Here is an 18,662-nt window from a genome sequence, read left to right on the forward strand (position 1 = left end):
TTGTAAATATGAAATGAGTCTCGGGGCAGAGGAGAACAGAAGTAATTGCAGAACATTATTAATCACTTAATTGTTTCATAAGAAAATAAGAAGAGAATATGAGAATATAAGAAAATATATAAGAGAAACAAAATATACAGAGTGAGCCATTTTAATTAACGCACGCAATTATTTCGGAAACAAAGCATTTTAGAGAAAAATGTTTCAGACAAAAGTTTTATGGTTTCGAGGGGGCCATAAGATGGTATCATTGGTTTGACCTTGAAGAGTTATTTGAAGGTCACATGAAGGTCACCTTCAATTTCTTAAATGGAACCTACTATTTGTCATTGCATATTCTTGTAGCTTATCTCGAGAGCTTTCCAAAACACTATAATTAAGTACCTTTTCGTTAAGTACTTTTTGAGTTATGAGGCTTGAAATAATTTCTTAATTTTACATAAACCGTAAAATATCTTGTAAAATATTCATTTTTCGATTATCTTACCTTAATACTTTTACGTACAAAATAATGAGAGGAATCAATTGGTGTAAAGAAAAAACATAGTTGTTTTTAAGAAAAAATATGTAATTTGCAATTAACAATTACATATTTTTTTTTTAAACAACTATGTTTTTTTCTTTACACCAATTGATTCCTCTCATTATTTTGTACATAAAAGTATTAAAGTAAGATAATCGAAAAATGAATATTTTACTAGATATTTTATGGTTTATGTAAAATTAAGAAATGATTTCAAGTCTCATAACTCGGAAAGTACTTAATGAAAACTAACTTAATTATAGTGTTTTGGAAAGCTCTCGAGATAAGCTACAAGAATATGCAAAAGCATATAGGGTATCCCATTTAAAAAGTTGGAGGTGACCTTCACATAACCTTGACAACGCTGTTCGAGGTCATAATAATGTTGCTGTGTAATGCGCCACATAAAACCCTATAACTTTTGTATGAAACATTTTTTTTTTAAATGCGTATTTTTCGAAATATTAAGGGGTTTCCACACTTTTGGTAAACCCTGTAGAATATTGGTTAAATGAAACAGTATAGCTGTCCTTCTCTGCTATCGGAGATTATACGAAGCGTTGATTTACGCATTTATTTTTGTTCACGTATGTTGCAACGCAGTTCTTTACGATTTGTGTCTCGGACTTAGCATTTTTATTGACTTAGCGCAACATCTTAAAATCATTATTGAATCATTATTTTAAGACTGAGCGTCTTCAGTTGTATTCGGAAAGTCGCTTAAAAGTGTGCTCCTCGAACATACTCTTTAATAGATAGTATATTTCGTCTCAGTGACTTAAATAAGATTTCATCACATTTATATCAGTAAAAAAAAATGTAAGACAATTAAGGGATTTAGTTACAATCTCATTGCGAAAGCAGGTGAAAAATTTATGGCTTCTCTATGACTACGTTTACACGACTCGATTTACGCCGAAGTTCTAACATTGATGTTATAACTACTGACGTTAGATGCCGTATAAACGCTCTTTTACGATGAAGTTATTACATCGATGTAGTAACTCAAAGTTTGGCGATAAGGCTTAGCGTTATTACATCGACGTAAAAAGGACGTGTAAACGGCCGCAGTGTAACAATGGCAATAATGTCAACCGATAAATTAAACATCTTATCTCTCTCTTGTTTGCAAATTTAGTATCACTTCATTGGTATCATTTCTTGGACTCACTTCACTCGAAAGTTAAGTTATTTTAGCTTGGTGGGGATAGGATAAGCTTGAACGTATAAACACAACTCACTTTAAATAGGAGTTATAACATCAGCGTTATTAAATCGATGTTAGAAGCCGTGTAAACGTAGTACATGCTGTTAACAGTAAGTAACAAGTTTTTCCTGTAAATTATGGATAACTCAATTAAACTTAAAGAATGTAGTTTGAAAATTATACATATGTACCCAGTTATTTAACTGTTCGTTATAATTTCATGTAACAGTATTTACACATATTATATGTAACAGTTATTACACATATTACATGTAACAGTTATTACATATATTACGTGTAACAGTTATATTGTTGAGTTGGAAATTATAATTAACAATTATATAATTATTAGTTGATGTTTGCTCTGCAGATACATACACACACACACACACACACACACACACACACACACACACACACACACACATACACACACACACACACACACATACATATATACACTCACCCGCAAAAAAAACGGGCCACTAAATTTTAACACAATTTTTTCACATTTTTAAATAGCGATAAATCAGTAAAAAATCATCGTATCGAGATAAAACAAAGCTCAAATTAAAGCTTGAACATTTCTCTTCAAAACCAAGGAAACCAAATTTGAATTACAAAAAATTTTTTATCAAATGGCGGACGTTGAAGGTAGCCTTCGAAAAATGGGAAACAAATTTTTTTTTTAAACTGTTGCATTGCTCAGGAGAATCTACACGCTAATACACAAATGTATTAGTTTTGAAGCTCATTTATTTCCTAACAAATCCATATTTTAAACAATTTTCTACGACCTTTTTTAATAAAGTTATACCGTTTTGAAGAAAATGTTGCAAAATGGGACTTTTCTTGTAAAATCTGCAATTCAACAATAAATTATCGAGAAAAACTTTTTCAATAAAAGAAATTAAAGTGTAACTCGACCCAAGATGCTCCATATGGTTGGATTTAAATCTTGTGTGAGTGCGTGCGTGTACATATGTATATGCGTGTATCCTGCTCTTGGTATTTATCCAGGTCAACGACGTGGACGTGGCAGAAATTTGATCCCATGTGTGTGTGTGTGTGTGTGTGTGTGTGTGTGTGCGTGCGTTCGTGCGTGCGTTCGTGCGTGTGTTTAATAATGCGTATTGCCTCCTTTCGCATTTATCAATTCTTCGATTTGTTAGAGCATACTGTTAATCAAATTTCTTCCTGTTTTAAATTGTTCGATTCCTCTTGCAAAGTGTTGCGGTGAAAAGGCCCATTTTGCAACATTTTCTTCAAAACGGTATAACTTTATTAAAAAAGGTCGTAGAAAATTGTTCAAAATATGGATTTGTTAGGAAATAAATGAGCTTCAAAACTCATACATTTGTCTATTAGTGTGTACATTCTCCTGAGCAACGCAACAGTTTAAAAAAAAAATTTGTTTCCCATTTTTCGAAGGCTACCTTCAACGTCCGCCATTTGATAAAAAATTTTTTGTAATTCAAATTTGGTTTCCTTGGTTTTGAAGAGAAATGTTCAAGCTTTAATTTGAGCTTTGTTTTATCTCGATACGATGATTTTTTACTGATTTATCGCTATTTGAAAATGTGAAAAAATTGTGTTAAAATTTAGTGGCCCGTTTTTTTGCGGGTGAGTGTGTATATATATATATATATATACAGGGTGACCCATTTTAACTTAGGCAGCCAAATAACTCGAAAAATAAGCAAGATAGAGAAAAATGTTTTAGACAAAAGTTGTATGGTTTCGAGGGGGCCATAAGATGGTATCATTGGTTTGACCTTGAAGAGTCATTTGAAGGTCACGTGAAGGTCACTTCAATTTTTTTAAATGGAATACCCTATATATTTTTGTACATTCTTGTAGCTTATTTCGAGAGCTTTCCAAAACACTATAATTAAGTACCTTTCCGTTAAGTACTTTTTGAGTTATGATGCTTGAAATAATTTCTTAATTTTACATAAACCGTAAAATATCTTGTAAAATATTCATTTTTCGATTATCTTACCTTAATACTTTTATGTACAAAATAATGAGAGGAATCAATTGGTGTAAAGAAAACACATAGTTGTTTTTAAGAAAAAATATGGAATTGTTAATTGCAAATTACATATTTTTTCTTCGAAACAACTATGTGTTTTCTTTACACCAATTGATTCCTCTCATTATTTTGTACATAAAACTATTAAGGTAAGGTAATCGAAAAATGAATATTTTACAAGATATTTTACGGTTTATGTAAAATTAAGAAATTATTTCAAGCCTCATAACTCAAAAAGTACTTAACGAAAATGTACTTAATTATAGTGTTTTGGAAAGCTCTCGAGATGAGCTACAAGAATGTATAAAAATATATAGGATGTTCCATTTAAAAAAATTGAAGTGACCTTCACGTGACCTTCAAATGACTCTTCAAGGTCAAACCAATGATACCATCTTATGGCCCCCTCGAAACCATACAACTTTTGTCTAAAACATTTTTCTCTATCTTGCTTATTTTTCGAGTTATTTGGCTGCCTAAGTTAAAATGGGTCACCCTGTATACAGGGTGATTCAAAATAACCCCTGTGTCCCTGAAATGACATATTCTTGAATCAATTCTAAGACGATTTTTCCTTCGGCAAAATTTCGTCCGAAGCTTAGTTTTTGAATTATTAAAGGAAGTAGTTAACGTATGACGGGTCGAATACAAGAGGCAGGCAAGGGTGGCGCGATTCACTGTCAGACGCGGGTGCTTACGCGGGGCGCCTGCTGCGATCAGCTGGTCGCTATACACATACGAACACATACATTCTCTCTCTGTCTGTCTGTCTGTCTGTCTGTCAGTCTGTCTGTCAGTCTGTCTGTCTGTCTGTCTGTCTGTCTGTCTGTCTGTCTGTCTGTCTGTCTGTCTCTCTCTCTCTCTCTCTCTCTCATTCGCTCACTCACCTGTAATTTTTTTTTTTTACGAGAGAGGGGAAAATGCATTTTATGCATACCCACCGGTCGATCCAGTGAGTTATGTGGGACTCGAGTACCAAGTCGAATTATCAACTCGGTACTCCCTACTCACTAAAAACCCCTCTCTTTTCACGAATTTCCTTTGACACACTGTCCCTCTGACTTCCCGAGATCTGTTTTCACATAACGTCAAAAAATAGTCATTATTAACTTGTTCGATGACTTTTGATGTATTGCTGTAATTGCTTGAAGGAGAAATGAATTTTCCGATAGATCGTACGTTCTCAAATTTAACGTAGATATCACGTTGCAAAAGACAAGAAATCCACACTAAATTATTAACTGAAAGTTTTTCTTCTTTCATGAACTGTATTCTTTTATAAACTTTAACGTAATCACATTTATTTACTCACTCGATGAGATGAGAAATTTACTAATGACTCAATTACTGATCACTATCAATCACTGTCGAATAATCACTGTTGGCAATTAAAAACCATTCGATTAAAGAAACACATACGTTACTGCACGACGCGACAATGCGACGATAAATTATTCGGCGACTGCAAGCAGTTTTTTGTCATGGTAGGTTGCGGTAGGTTAAGGTACTACTGGCGCTATCGAACGCGATCATGTGTTCGATTGAAGAATGCGGTAAACATAATAAACATTTAACGTATTAATATTATTATTATCATGAATGTGTGTGATATCCATACATCGTATGATATCTATTTAAAAATTAATTAGATTAAATAAGTGTTTTTAAAATATTTATTACTTTTACTATTATCTTAAATAAATATTTAATATTAATATTTTATATGATAATAGTAAAAGTAATAAATATTTTAAAAACACTTATTTAATCTAATTAATTTTTAAATAGATATCATACGATGTATGGATATCACACACATTCATGATAATAATATTAATATGTTAAATGTTTATTATGTTTACCGCATTCTTCAATCGAACACATGATCGCGTTCGATAGCGCCAGTAGTACCTTAACCTACCGCAACCTACCATGACAAAAAACTGCTTGCAGTCGCCGAGTAATTATCGTCGCATTGTCGCGTCGTCGTGTCGTGTAGTAACGTGTCCGCGCGTGTTTCTTTCATCGAGTGATTTTTAATCGCCAACAGTTATTATTCGACAGTGATTAATAGTGATTAGTGATAGAGTCATTAGTAAATTTCTCGTCTCATCGAGTGAGTAAATAAATGTGATTACGTTAAAGTTTATAAAAGAATACAGTTCATGAAAGAAGAAAAACTTTCAGTTAATAATTTAGTGTGGATTTCTTGTCTTTTGCAACGTGATATCTACGTTAAATTTGAGAACGTACGATCTATCGGAAAATTCATTTCTCCTTCAAGCAATTACAGCAATACATTAAAAGTCATCGAACAAGGTAATAATAACTATTTTTTGACGTTATGTGAAAACAGATCTCGGGAAGTCAGAGGGACAGTGTGTTAAAGGAAATTCGTGAAAAGAGAGGGGTTTTTAGTGGGTAGGGAGTACCGAGTTGGTAATTCGACTTGGTACTCGAGTCCAGAGCTGCCAGATCCGGGTCGCAAACAACATGCAACCCGTAGTGGAGGGGGTAACAGCATGTGAGCGTAAGCGTACGTGTGAGCTCGGCGCTTCGGCTAGCTTCGGGTAGTAGAAGAAGACAGAATACAGTTTTCTGTCTCCTTCCTACCAAGCTGACAACGAAGGCGACGGCGACGGACGACGCTGCTTACTTTTCGATATCTCGATATGACCCACAGCGTTGAGTGTTTGTCTCTTACAGCTCTTTATATTATATATTTTTACAAAAAATCAAACTATAATATTTAAAAACGATATATACATACGTATACATATATATATATATATATATATATATATATATATATATATATATATAAACAAATTGTGAACGCGTTATTGAGCACGTTTGTCGAAAAGGGTTTTACTTTTATCAGAAATTTCATGTTAAAATTTGTATTGTGTACAATAAAATATAATTATATAAAGTGATAAATAATTGATTTAAAAATTTATTATTTTTTAGATAATTTTTCGTTTTTAAATTGAAGAAATAATATTATTTTATATTTTATTTGATAATAACAAATTAAGAAATAAATTTAATTAGAAATAAATAATTATTTTTTTTATTAAAAATGAATTATTACAATAGAAATTTTAGCATGAAATTTATCATAAAAGCAAAACCATTTTCGACAAACGTGCTCAACATGTATTCTCACAATTCGTTTATATATATATATATATATATTGTGTGTGTGTGTGTGTTCGTTTATAAATATTATGGTTTGATTTTTTATATGAAAAAATATATAATATAAAAAACTGTAAGGGACAAACATTTAACGCTGTGGGTCATATCGAGATATCGAGAAGTAAGCAGCGTCGTCCGTCGCCGTCGCCTTCGTTGTCAGCTTGGTAGGAAGGAGACAGAAAACTGTATTCTGTCTTCTTCTACTACCCGAAGCTAGCCGAAGCGCCGAGCTCACACGTACGCTTACGCTCACATGTCTGTTACCCCCTCCACTACGGGTTGCATGTTGTTTGCGACCCGGATCTGGCAGCTCTGGTGTGGACGCGTTTCTCTTACGAGCCGATCCGTGTTATTAATATTGTGTATTTACGTTCTGAGTTACCGTTTGTGTTGTAATTGTGCAGTGCATTAAAGTTCATTAGTTTCTTTAAGTGCTTGTTTATTTAGCGCGTCCCGCGAGCGGCCGATCTCTTTACCGCGTGACTTCGATATTTATCGAAGTCCCCGCCCCGGGCGTAACAATATATATATATCTGCAAAGTGTTCAAAAAAGATCCAGATCTCTTAATATTACGAAAAATACGTATTTTTGAAAAAATGTTCCATTACAAAAGTTGAAGGATTTCAAATAGCGCATTATATTCATAATACACTAGGACCTCTATTTAGTAAACTTCGATATAGTGAAGTCTCCGACCGACTACTTTTCGTGTAGAATATTTTTTTTTCGAAAATGCGTATTTTTCGAAATATTAAAGGATCTCGACCTTTTTTAAACAGTCTGTACACACACACACACACACACATGTATATATACTTATTATTTTTTTAAATATATCCTTCAAAATATTTTTTTTTTCAGATAACGGTGCAATTTTATCACAAATCAAATTAGAAATATTTTATTTCATTTTAAATTTTAATCGATGAAATCGATTAAAAGTTAATTGAGCAATTTAAGTAGAAATTAACCAATTTAAGTTTAAAATGAATAAAAGATTTAAAATCGTAAACAGAATGCAATTCGCAAAATCAATCTTTTTCAATAAACTCGGGCGTCAGAAATTACAGCAATTGTTTACAATTATAGCAATTATTCTTACTTATCTGTTTACTCCATTGATTCTTGTTATTCTGAACTTCTTATATATCTATCGTTGTCTGATCGAAATCATTTTAAGAATACAATTCAAGGATAAGTTTGTTGGTTTTTTGAAAGGCACAGATTGTGTATGGGCTAATGAAGATGCTGTTTGTTTGTCCGTTCTTAATATTTTAATAATAATAGAAAAAACCGAGCAAAACTCAAACGTGATTTTTCTGGAAGGTTTGAAGAACCTAATGCATGATCGCATAGTTTCAAAGACTACTGGTACGATATTTGAAAAATTATTTTATCGTCGAAGACAAAAGTTTGGTTACTACTTTTGGGAGCGAAATGAAGAGGAGATCGATCTGAATAATAGGATCAGATGGCTGGAATGCGAGAACGCTGATTGCGATGGATCTTGCGAGGATGTATCTAGTGAATTCTTTAAGAAGAATTTAGGAAGCATATGCAATAAAACATTGCCCGATGATCACACAGCCGCTTGGGAGATTCTGGTCGGAAAACGTTGTTCAAAAGGTAGATCTCGCATCGACGATCATTCGGCTCCCGAAGAATGCTTTGACACCGATACTTGCAAGATTCCTTTAATATTTCGCATCCATCATTCTCTGGGCGATGGAATAACTCTCCTAAGATTATGGTTCGAAACGATCTTTGATGAGGACAAGACGAAAGTAAAAATCGAAAATATGTCGATTAATGCGAATGAAACAAATTTCAAAGAGTTTGTTTCACCGTTGCGTAATTCAGAAAAAAATCTCCTGAATGAGACAAGAAATTTGAATGAGAAAATTGTACGATCCTATAAAAAGAATATTTTCGCCGCATCTATGTCTTTTACAACACTGACACGAGTTTGGAAAAATTTACGAGGTCACTTTCTTGCGTTATTGAAATACTCTAAGACCATAACGATTGATTCTATAAAACGGCAAGCGAAAATATCGATCAATCATAGGTTGAATTTCAAAGATATCTGTCTGAAACAAGTGTACGAAAAAATTAAAGAAATCATGCATTCGACAATGATCATCCTTTTGACTCCAAAATGCATGATTGAACAGGCTTGTAGTATAGACGAAAAGTACGTGTGTGTGTGTGTGTGTGTGTATATATATATATATATATATATATATATATATATATATATATATATATATATATATATATATATCTGATTATTCTATAAAAAAGGATAAGCTAAAATAAATATTTCCGATTTCCGAAAAATTAAGATAATTTTATATGATAAAGTTTCTCAATCAAATTTTATCAATATAAAATTTTTAATTTATCTAATAAAATAAATTTTATATATCTAGAATAAAATAAGTTTTACAAAATAAGTTTTATCCTAATAATATATATTAAATAAATATATATTATAGCTCTCTACATGGTCCATCACTAACAGGTGAAAAGATCATATCCTACTGGTTAGACGATGCTATTGACAAATCACAGAAGCTTTTAATGAAGATTCGTAAAATAAAAAAAAAGACAAGTGTCACATTTGAAGATGTAGTATTGACAGCTTTTTCTGCTAGTGTACAAAGATATCACTTACGGGTAAATATATGTTTTTAAATTAAATAACACAAGTTCAAAAAATATTTAAAATACGCCTAAAATTATACTTGAAAAATTGACATTTTTGCACAATTAGATTAATAGACTATATTTTTTTCTTTATCGTACATGTAATGTTTCTGCCTTGCAGATTAATAAACCAGCACCCGATTCATTAACAGCCGTTTTGCCGATAAGAATGACGATGCCTGATAAAGATATAACGTTCGATAACAATTTTTCAGTTGCTCGTTTACGAATTTGCATTTCCAAGATGAATGGACAGAAGATCAGCGAGCCAAATAAAGATTCTCAATTTTTTAAACGTCTTCAGGATATTACAAAAGCAAATAATGAATTCAGAAAATGCCCAAACATATTAATTAATTTTTTGGTCATGAAATATGTACTCGCCATATTGCCGGCAAAAATTTTGAAACTTCTTCTATTAAGTCAAAGCACTATGGTGTTCAGTAATATATATGGACCAGAAAAGATTCATACTCTCAATAATTACTTAGCAAGCAATCTTACCTTCTGGCTACCAAACAAGTATTGCATCTCATTATTCTATTTTTTTATTGTAATAAATAAAAATATGAAAAATTATAATAATGAAATTATAAAATATGATCTACAATTTATTTTCAGGGGTGCAACTGCTCTCGGTTTTTCTCTGATTAGTTATGGAGGCAATTTAAATCTATCTTTAATAGCTGATAAATCAATAATAAATGATGAGAAAGCTTTAACAGAAATTTTAGAAGATACTGTGCGTGAAATAGATCATGCATACAATATAATATAATGTTGACGTGTTTTTGAAATCATCAAATTTTTGAAGAAAGAAACACCCATGGATCAGGTATACTATGAGAGAACAAAGGAGAGATTTAATCTAAATTTTTAATATATTGTTTCTTTTTAGGTATCGGTGTGTTTTTGAAAACAAAAATATGAGCGACTGTTACTTTTGTGGAAACAATATACACTTCTTTTAGACACATCTATATGAAAGAATATATTTATATTATGAAGTACATAATATAAATACTTAATATAAATTAATATACTAATATTAATACATTTATACTCTAATATATGCTAATATAATACTAATATATACTAATATACGATATATAATGTACTAATACATTTACTAGGAATATTCTAAACTTATAGTAGAACTATAAAAATAACCATTTATAGATATTACTGATATATTTTTCTATAAATTTGTGTGAAAAATTACATTTTATAAATTAATTTTATAAGTGAAAATTGTGATACATATATATATATATATATAATTGTGATATATATAAATTTATAAACATATCATGACAATGTACACATTTAAAAACTCCTATTATAAACAATTTTGTAATAATATAACCTGTGTATTTTTTTTTAATTCTATGCTAAATTTTTAGCACGCAAACGATCTTATTAATTTTACTTTATAATATGCTATGTAATACAATCAGTATACATTATTTTCTAACCTTCAAATTGATAATATGTCGTGTAGCATTACATCTTCAACGAAGCACAATAGTTTTAAATGTTTTCCTTATTTTATATAAACACTTTATATTTGTCGAATGACAATTTTTCGTTAGAGTTCTCTTCGGCGAATATAATTTAAAAATTTAATCTTAACCTAAACGTAAAAGACTGGCAATTGATGCAGGACTGCTCTCTGGTTGTATCAATATTCGAAAGAACAGAAAAATTCCACTTGTATTCTGAGATTTTATGAGAAAGACAGTATGCAAAAAGTATGTAGATTATGTCTTCAATCGGAACAACGCGAGGTGATACCTTTATTCCGTGACGATGTCAACGAGGATGACGAATGCCAACGACTGAGGTTACAGATCGAGGATTTGTGTTCTATCATCGTGAGTAATTGTCCACATTGTATTGATGTCAAAATAAAGTTCTAGAAAAGATCATTACAATAGAGCTATTTTTCTCTATTAGATACTACAAGATGATGACTTACCCAAGTTCATATGCTGTAAATGCAAGATCAGATTACGAGACGCTCATGAGTTTGTAAATCTTTGTAAAAACTCCAACGACAAACTGCATGAATATTATGAAAAGAATGACCAGGTAAGTGAAGGAAGTACTATTCGCTGAGAGACAAAATCTCTGATTTTTCAATTAAATTTAGAATGCTTATATATTCAGGTCAAGGAAATAATATCACTGAAAGAAAAAGGACAAAAGCCGAAAGAAAGAAAATATAAATACGCCAGCAGATTCTTAAGATGTACAAAGAAATCTTTAAGGACGTATTCAGAAATTGCTATAAGTTCAGAAACATACACTACTACATTATCCCAGAATATACTTAACGTAGAGACAGCAAACTCAGAACCTGATGATAATGATGGGAGCGACCTTGGTTTTAAGATCCGAGAAACATCCTTAAACGAACGTGTTACGCTTGATACAAATGTTTGCTGCGATGAACTGTCAGGTGACAATAAAAAGCAGTATCTTTGTGACGTTTGCAGTAAAACCTTCGCCTCGATGTCCGGATTACGATTGCATCTTAAATCGCATTACGGTATTAAACCGCACACTTGTCAATTCTGCGGCAAGAGCTTCGCTATTCCGAGTTACAAGAAGAGGCACGAGAAGATTCATACAGGCGATAAGCACTTTGTCTGCCACATCTGCAGCACTGCCTTCGCATCATCGAACGGGCTGAAGTATCATTTAAGGACTCACACGGGTGAAGCGAATTATCATTGCGATATTTGCGGCAAGTCCTTCGTCCGATACAAGTACCTGAAAGACCACACCTTTACGCACACTGGAGAAAAGCCGTACGTTTGCAAACTGTGCGGTTCCGCTTATCGCAACTCCGGTAGCCTGTTTGCGCACGAAAAGAAATGCAAATCGCGACATGTCCTCGATTTTCAAAGAGATGCCTCAAAAAACGATCGCAGTTATAATAATGGTTTGACATAAGTGATACATTAAAATATACCTGATTAATAATCTAATATTCTCTATATGTTGATATGGTGATATAATCTAGAATATCACAGCTGATTCAAAATTATATATGTTTTCGTTTTATGTACAAAATGTTTTTTATGTGTAACTCCAAAAAAAATTTTCTCTTAATTGCGTAATTAGTTATTTCTTCAAATATATATTCAGTGTGTAATACGTCTGTGTGCAAATATAAAGTCCGAATTCTGCATATGGAAACGTAAAAATAGAGGGATACAACAGCTTGTTAGACTTAAAAGGTTCCACCTCCAACAGCTGACGTTCCTCTTTAATAGCGGCAAAGCTAAACAGGTAAAATATGAAACATAATAGCATTGAAATTACTGCATACACATATACTATCGAATATCATGATAGCATATGTCTTGTGTATAATAGTTGTAAAAGTTCTGCTTTAAAAATTGATATATAATGTGACAGTTGATTAATTCTATATGGACATTGCTTTTTCATTATGTAATTTTGTCTTTTAAGATACATTCCATACATATATACATATTTTAATTAGAGGCAGAAATTATTGGCTTTTATTGACTTGATTATATACATATTTTATTTAGAGGCAAAAATTAATGGCTTTATTGGCTTCTTATTAATATTTATATAATAAGTAATATGTGTTTTTCACACGTTTACAGGATTTACTCTGTCGTGCATATAACTGTACATTATATTTACATTAAAGTCTTTCAGTTATACTTAATTCTTTGGTATTACAATTAATGTTCTCTTGTCGACTGACTGCAAGATGCATAACTCAAATCGCACAAAATAATCTTTAATTTTCTTAAAGTTTTTCCATATCATATTTACCAGTTCTATTGATTCGATAAGAATAATTTCACTCTTTTAATGTTTCAGGATCAACAATTCTGTTTTCGTTGCACCGACATCTCAGAAGATGCGACCGCCATCCACTCATTAGTGGTCGATTGGTACCACGTTAGACCCAAAGAATATCTGCCATTGAGATTGGCGTGTTGGCAATGACTGAACCACCATCCACCTCGATAGTTGGCCGCGCAGTCGGTGGTGCTGATGTCCATATCGCGGTCTTTGGCGCTGAATGCCATGCCATCCTGATAAGATAGCGCATCAGTCGCATTGCCTGAATAACCTGATACATGGAGCCGATAACCGGTCTCTTCGGAGTCGACTGTGAAATGCTCGTATTTGGCGTGCCAGTGCACGCCATAGGTGTCGATCAAATCGACTCGTAACGTGCTACAATTGTCACGGGTAAGCCGATGCAATGCTTCATTGCCTAACCAGAATTCGCTGACTGGCGAACCAAAACCGACCGAGTACTCGTTCCAGGTGCGATCAAAGTCTACCGCACCGTCGATCCTGCGAGCCACAACGATCCAACCGGCGCGGCAGGAGGTTAGTAAAGGTGTCCCGGGACCAGGCGCTAAGAGAGTTAAACCATCGCGCTCTTCACAGTTGCCCGGGAGAGAATCTACCATGAGACGATATTGATCCTCCACCTGTTCCAATTCATGCGTAACGTTCGCCGCCTTGGCCAAATTGCGAGAGAGATCCAGTCGGCTGAGGGTCTCATTCAGAGCGTCCAGACTCTTCCGTTGGACGTCACTTTTCTCTTGCAGCTGCGACGCGCTCACGCTCAGCGCCTGAACCGCGCGTCGAAGATTGCCAAGCTGCTCCCTGGTCAGCGACAGCTCGGCCGCTTTTCGTGCCGCGTTTATTCCCAATTTCGCCAGCTCTCGTTTCACCTCGGAGCGATTGGTGTACACAGCTTCCTCGAGCAATCGTACCGAGTCATACAATCGCACCACCGATTCATCCAGCTCATTCATCGACACCAGATCCCGGCTGGCATTGAATATCTTCTTCGAAAGTTCCGCCTGTGTCAACTCGAGATTCTTCACTCGTTCTTCAAGATGTTCGCGATCCTCGTACACAACTCGCTTCTCGATCATCATTCGCTTCCGTGCCACCACGGAAATCTTCCTTTCGACGTTCCGTAAACGTTCTTCGAAACGAGCGCGATGAGCCAGCGTGCGGAAATAACTACGTTTTCGAGTCGATGTAATTTCATGCAGACTGCTTACTTCGTTGCGGGAGAGATCGGCTTTGTCGTGATGTTCCAACTTTTGTGGATCGTGACCGGGAAGCGTAGACTCTTTCAGGGACTTCAGCTCTATTTGCATCGTGTTCAACTAAAAAAGATAAGTTCATATTTTGTATAAAAAACAAGTATTAATTCATAATATTACTCTTAATATTCTTATCTGATTTTGAAATTGTTTAAAGCCTTTTTTGTTTTAAAAAATTTCAAAATCAGAAAACATGAATGTAATAATTAAAAAATAGCGGCAGAATTTTTTTATATAAATAATTAAATCCAAACAATTAGTAAAATTATTATCAATCTCCAATTTCGTAAACTTTTTCATTCCACAATAAATTCCTACTGATTCTTTTTAATCCACCGACTTTTTACAGGCAGTCCTTAATGATATAGTGTGTGTACCTATACATATATAATACACATGCATTTATGGAATGCGTGAGAGTAGGCCCACAGCTGTCGACTCGTGTGGCTGCGGTCGCCAGCGTGTGTCAAATACTACAGGCACTAAGGTTCGTCGATCAAGACTCGTATGTGGGATCAAATTTATAAACACACATAAAACCATTATTTCTAAATGATTCTCTCGTGCATGTATAAAAAAACTTAAAAAGATTAGAAAGTTAATTTTACAAGTTATTATGTTTTTATCTTTTATATATATTATTTAACATATATTTTATATTATATTTTTACGTGTTATTTTTTAATAACTGAATTGAAATGTATGTCTCACTAATGTCCTATTTAGAAGCAAAGTATTTTAAAAAACCTAACAATATAATATTTGAATAAATTTTTATCACTGTAAAGTAATTCATTGTGGAAAATCGCATGAATTAAATTTAAATTTATCGACTTATAACACACGACTACTCTACCCGATAACCCACTACTTCTCATTCTTTGTGTGTGTGAATTTTATTCTTACATTTTATATATTATATATATATATATATATACACGTTTAACTTCTTATGATGGTAGAAAGTCGAAGCGTAAGGGGCGGGAAGTATTTAAGAGAGGAATTGGGGGAGCCGCAGGCCTGAGGGGCATAGGTAGTGTGGCCCAAAGGCCCGTTGCGCGGGCGGGGCAAGAGGAAGAGTAGAGGAGGAGGAGAAGCAGCTGCCAAGCGGCAAAACGAGAAACAGGAACCTAGCAGCTGGCCGCCCCGTGCAAAGCGCAGGTGCACCGACCACGCATCCATCCCCCTTTCTTCTTCCTGCCGTAAATACTAAGTGGTAGCAGCAGCCGTTATCTACACGGACGCGTTGTCGGCGCGCGAGCAAGCACATGCCGGGCCCTTCAGCCCTTCGATGTGTATGCCCTCACCACGAAATTGATCTCAAGACTTGTATGCGAAAAAAAATTGGCTATGGCCATTGAGTGGCACGCGCGCATCTAGGAATCCCGACAGAATTACCGATGGCGATATCAAAGATATATACGTATTGTATAGGTACATATATCCTTTTATGTAAGATATTCTTGTAATTTTTTTGTGTGTATAAAAGAGAAAATGAAATCTCTAATTCATAAATTAGATATTAATAAAATTTAGAGATTTATAAAAGCTCTAATTTATAACGAATATAATTATCTGAAATATTTAGTGATTGAATTAAACATGTACTAATTAAAGTAAAATTCCAAATTTAAGTTCCAAATTTAGATAAAAGTTTTATTTTCGCGAGGGAGCAAGTGCGAACTGAAAAATCAATTTATTGCTCCAAAATAAAGAAAATATTCAAGTAAATTTATTTTCATTTCACACACACTTGATTCGATTTAGTTGCGTGGTAAGTTAGTATTACCTGCACCTGCCAACTTCGTTTTTCTTTTTTATATTAATTTTATTTTAATATTTGCGAAAGGAAACCACTTACCTGAGTACTGACATCCGCGCAGGAGCTAGACAGGAGATTGGCGTGTTTCTTGCTCGTAGCGATGTCAAGCCTGATGATACCAAGATCAGCCTCGATCTTGGTGATCCTGCTACCCAGATCGCGTACACTCCTGCCGACTTCGGCGACGTCACCCTTTAACAGGGCTAATTCGCTCCTCATCCTCGAACGCTCGGCCAACTCCTCGCTGGCGTTCCGCGCTCTGAGCACCTCGGCGACCTCACTTTGCAGCTCTGTCACGGCACTGCCGAGCCATCTCACCCTCAATCGTTCGTTCTTCGCCTCGTTGCCGCTTCCGCCACGAAGAGCGTTCACTTCCTTCCTACATGTGCGAAAGGATATGTCGATTACAATATGCATCTTTCTGGGATATCTTATCATTATATCTTTTCTTTGCATACCAATAAAGGCTGACTGTTGCGATTTTCAAGAATGAAAATAAAAAAACTAGAATATCTACTTTTTCATGTTTTTTAATTATAAAAATTGTTTTAAATATTATTTAGCATTTTATTATCAATTATCTCATAATAATTATTATTTTCATTTAAATGTAGATAAATTTTACTATACTTTATTATTTATTATAATTCAATTATTTTATAAAAATTATTAATGTATATATTCATAAATATAAAAAACGATTTAAAGTGTTAAAAAATGAATAAATTTAAATAATTTTATACAAAAAATTCATTAAAAATCATCTTTATAAAGTAAAAAAACTGATCTGACAGAATTCTAAAGCTTTAATTAAATTCTAAGGCTTCTCACTGTCAACAGATACCGTAATTATATACTTGGCGACTTCCAATATACTCATATATCATGTATCATATTACGATTACATGCAAAGAAAGCTGACAAATTGAATCTCACCTGAGTTGCTTTACTTCATTTCTAAGGACGATGAGTTCCGTGTTTTTCTCTATCGATCGCTTCAGACTCTCCTCCAAAGCGTTATAATCCTCCTGTCGATGCTCTAACAGTGCGCTGACTTGTTCTTGCAGCAGCTTGATTGTACTGTTGAGATCCTCGTCTGCGCGCGTGCCGGCAATCAACGTGTTCACGGCGATAATCACTGATAACAGCCATAGTACGTTCGCCATCTCCTGGATTCCTGAATTCTTCAATTTTCTTAAGAATTCTTCGATTCCGAAATCTTTGAATTTTTATATTTCGCAATTCATATATTCCCCCTCAAAGAAGGAGACTTCGATATTTTTGATTTATAAATCTTCGAGAGAATATTTTATAATTCACAAATCTTCGGAGTCTGATGTTTGATATATATTTGATCTTTTTTATCTCCAAGCTTGATGATTTTTAAACCATCTTCGCACATTTTCAAATTCTCATCTGAGATGTTGAATTTCTTTAGCGAAAAATTTTCACCGCACCTTATCACCGCTAATTAAAATAAGAACAGATTTATATCGTGATTTCCAAAGAATCCAATCTATTTTCAAAGAGACTCATCGAGCGCGCTTGGCCGCTTGTCGAAAGTCCACTGACGCAGTCGAAACGGTGTACGAGTTTTATATCGGCTGTTGGACAAAGGTCCGCAAGGACCCGGTGTGGAGCAGGTGTTCGGCAACACCAGGCCCAGGTATATATTGTCTTGCGCGCCGGCCGTCCGTATCCCCACACGCTCGCTATGAGGCCCCTACCCCTCGTTTCGTTGCGCTCATGTCCTGGCATGAGATCGTAATAGATATGTTGTATAGGATCGTGATATGATAAATGCATCGCGCGAGTGCAGGATACTGGATAATAAGCCCATCTGGCGAATGGAACGAGGTTTCTCGCCAAAACTAGGATAATTTTTTTCTTCGTAAAATTTAAATTGTTTCTCGCAATCTTTAAAGTTTTATTTCAGATTTTTTACAGATATTATAGTTAAAATTACTCAATTTCTGTTTAATTATGGCCCACTTAAAAAATTAGCTAATTAGACATTCTTATTCGTAATGTGCGAAAAATC

At 34.0% G+C, this 18,662-nt stretch overlaps 3 protein-coding genes and 1 long non-coding RNA gene across 9 annotated transcripts; 2 read left to right on the top strand and 2 right to left on the bottom strand.

Annotated features, from left to right (window-relative positions):
- The first annotated feature begins 1,476 nt into the window (after positions 1-1,476).
- LOC145965994 (uncharacterized) lies at positions 1,477-10,633 on the top strand. 6 transcript variants are annotated; one of them, XM_083089635.1, is made up of 7 exons: positions 5,752-5,881; positions 5,953-6,084; positions 7,829-9,161; positions 9,466-9,646; positions 9,798-10,198; positions 10,298-10,511; positions 10,575-10,633. In XM_083089635.1, the coding sequence occupies exons 3-6, from the start codon at positions 7,954-7,956 to the stop codon at positions 10,452-10,454; spliced, it is 1,947 nt and encodes a 648-aa protein (XP_082945761.1). In that variant the 5' UTR covers positions 5,752-5,881; positions 5,953-6,084; positions 7,829-7,953; the 3' UTR covers positions 10,455-10,511; positions 10,575-10,633. The 6 variants fall into 6 exon arrangements, with proteins under 6 accessions (XP_082945763.1, XP_082945764.1, XP_082945761.1 ...); XM_083089639.1 differs by having other exon boundaries at positions 5,875-5,881; positions 8,186-9,161; XM_083089637.1 differs by lacking the exons at positions 5,752-5,881; positions 5,953-6,084 and adding an exon at positions 1,477-1,840.
- A 158-nt stretch (positions 10,634-10,791) lies between these two features.
- Positions 10,792-11,982, bottom strand: LOC145965997 (uncharacterized). The gene is made up of 3 exons (XR_014436941.1): positions 11,655-11,982; positions 11,471-11,591; positions 10,792-11,394 (listed from the first exon to the last, which is right to left on the bottom strand). It is a non-coding gene; the product is annotated as an uncharacterized LOC145965997 (long non-coding RNA).
- Positions 11,166-16,314, top strand: LOC145965996 (uncharacterized). The gene is made up of 6 exons (XM_083089643.1): positions 11,166-11,550; positions 11,633-11,767; positions 11,846-12,973; positions 13,544-13,921; positions 14,000-15,286; positions 15,762-16,314. The coding sequence occupies exons 1-3, from the start codon at positions 11,419-11,421 to the stop codon at positions 12,632-12,634; spliced, it is 1,056 nt and encodes a 351-aa protein (XP_082945769.1). The 5' UTR covers positions 11,166-11,418; the 3' UTR covers positions 12,635-12,973; positions 13,544-13,921; positions 14,000-15,286; positions 15,762-16,314.
- Positions 13,198-18,622, bottom strand: LOC145965995 (protein scabrous). Its single transcript, XM_083089642.1, has 3 exons — positions 17,558-18,622; positions 16,661-17,000; positions 13,198-14,862 (listed from the first exon to the last, which is right to left on the bottom strand). The coding sequence occupies exons 1-3, from the start codon at positions 17,785-17,787 to the stop codon at positions 13,546-13,548; spliced, it is 1,887 nt and encodes a 628-aa protein (XP_082945768.1). The 5' UTR covers positions 17,788-18,622; the 3' UTR covers positions 13,198-13,545.
- Positions 18,623-18,662: the final 40 nt, after the last annotated feature.

Source organism: Camponotus vicinus, unplaced genomic scaffold (genome assembly GCF_025532165.1).
Source record: "Camponotus vicinus isolate PSW18456_S1 unplaced genomic scaffold, iyCamVici1.0 SCAF_2, whole genome shotgun sequence".
Classification (NCBI taxonomy): Eukaryota; Metazoa; Arthropoda; class Insecta; order Hymenoptera; family Formicidae; genus Camponotus; species Camponotus vicinus.

What these genes read in the sequence shown, in the direction of transcription:
- LOC145965994 (XM_083089637.1), top strand. Translation starts at nt 7,954, where the DNA reads ATGAATAAAAGATTTAAAATCGTAAACAGAATGCAATTCGCAAAATCA. An exon ending in TACAAAGATATCACTTACGG is followed by an intron (nt 9,647 to 9,797) that starts GTAAATATATGT and finishes TCTGCCTTGCAG; the next exon opens with ATTAATAAACCAGCACCCGA. An exon ending in ACCTTCTGGCTACCAAACAA is followed by an intron (nt 10,199 to 10,297) that starts GTATTGCATCTC and finishes ATTTATTTTCAG; the next exon opens with GGGTGCAACTGCTCTCGGTT.
- LOC145965996 (XM_083089643.1), top strand. Translation starts at nt 11,419, where the DNA reads ATGCAAAAAGTATGTAGATTATGTCTTCAATCGGAACAACGCGAGGTG. An exon ending in AGGATTTGTGTTCTATCATC is followed by an intron (nt 11,551 to 11,632) that starts GTGAGTAATTGT and finishes TTTCTCTATTAG; the next exon opens with ATACTACAAGATGATGACTT. An exon ending in ATTATGAAAAGAATGACCAG is followed by an intron (nt 11,768 to 11,845) that starts GTAAGTGAAGGA and finishes TTATATATTCAG; the next exon opens with GTCAAGGAAATAATATCACT.
- LOC145965995 (XM_083089642.1), bottom strand. Translation starts at nt 17,787, where the DNA reads ATGGCGAACGTACTATGGCTGTTATCAGTGATTATCGCCGTGAACACG. An exon ending in AATGAAGTAAAGCAACTCAG is followed by an intron (nt 17,001 to 17,557) that starts GTGAGATTCAAT and finishes TCGCACATGTAG; the next exon opens with GAAGGAAGTGAACGCTCTTC. An exon ending in GCGCGGATGTCAGTACTCAG is followed by an intron (nt 14,863 to 16,660) that starts GTAAGTGGTTTC and finishes TATCTTTTTTAG; the next exon opens with TTGAACACGATGCAAATAGA.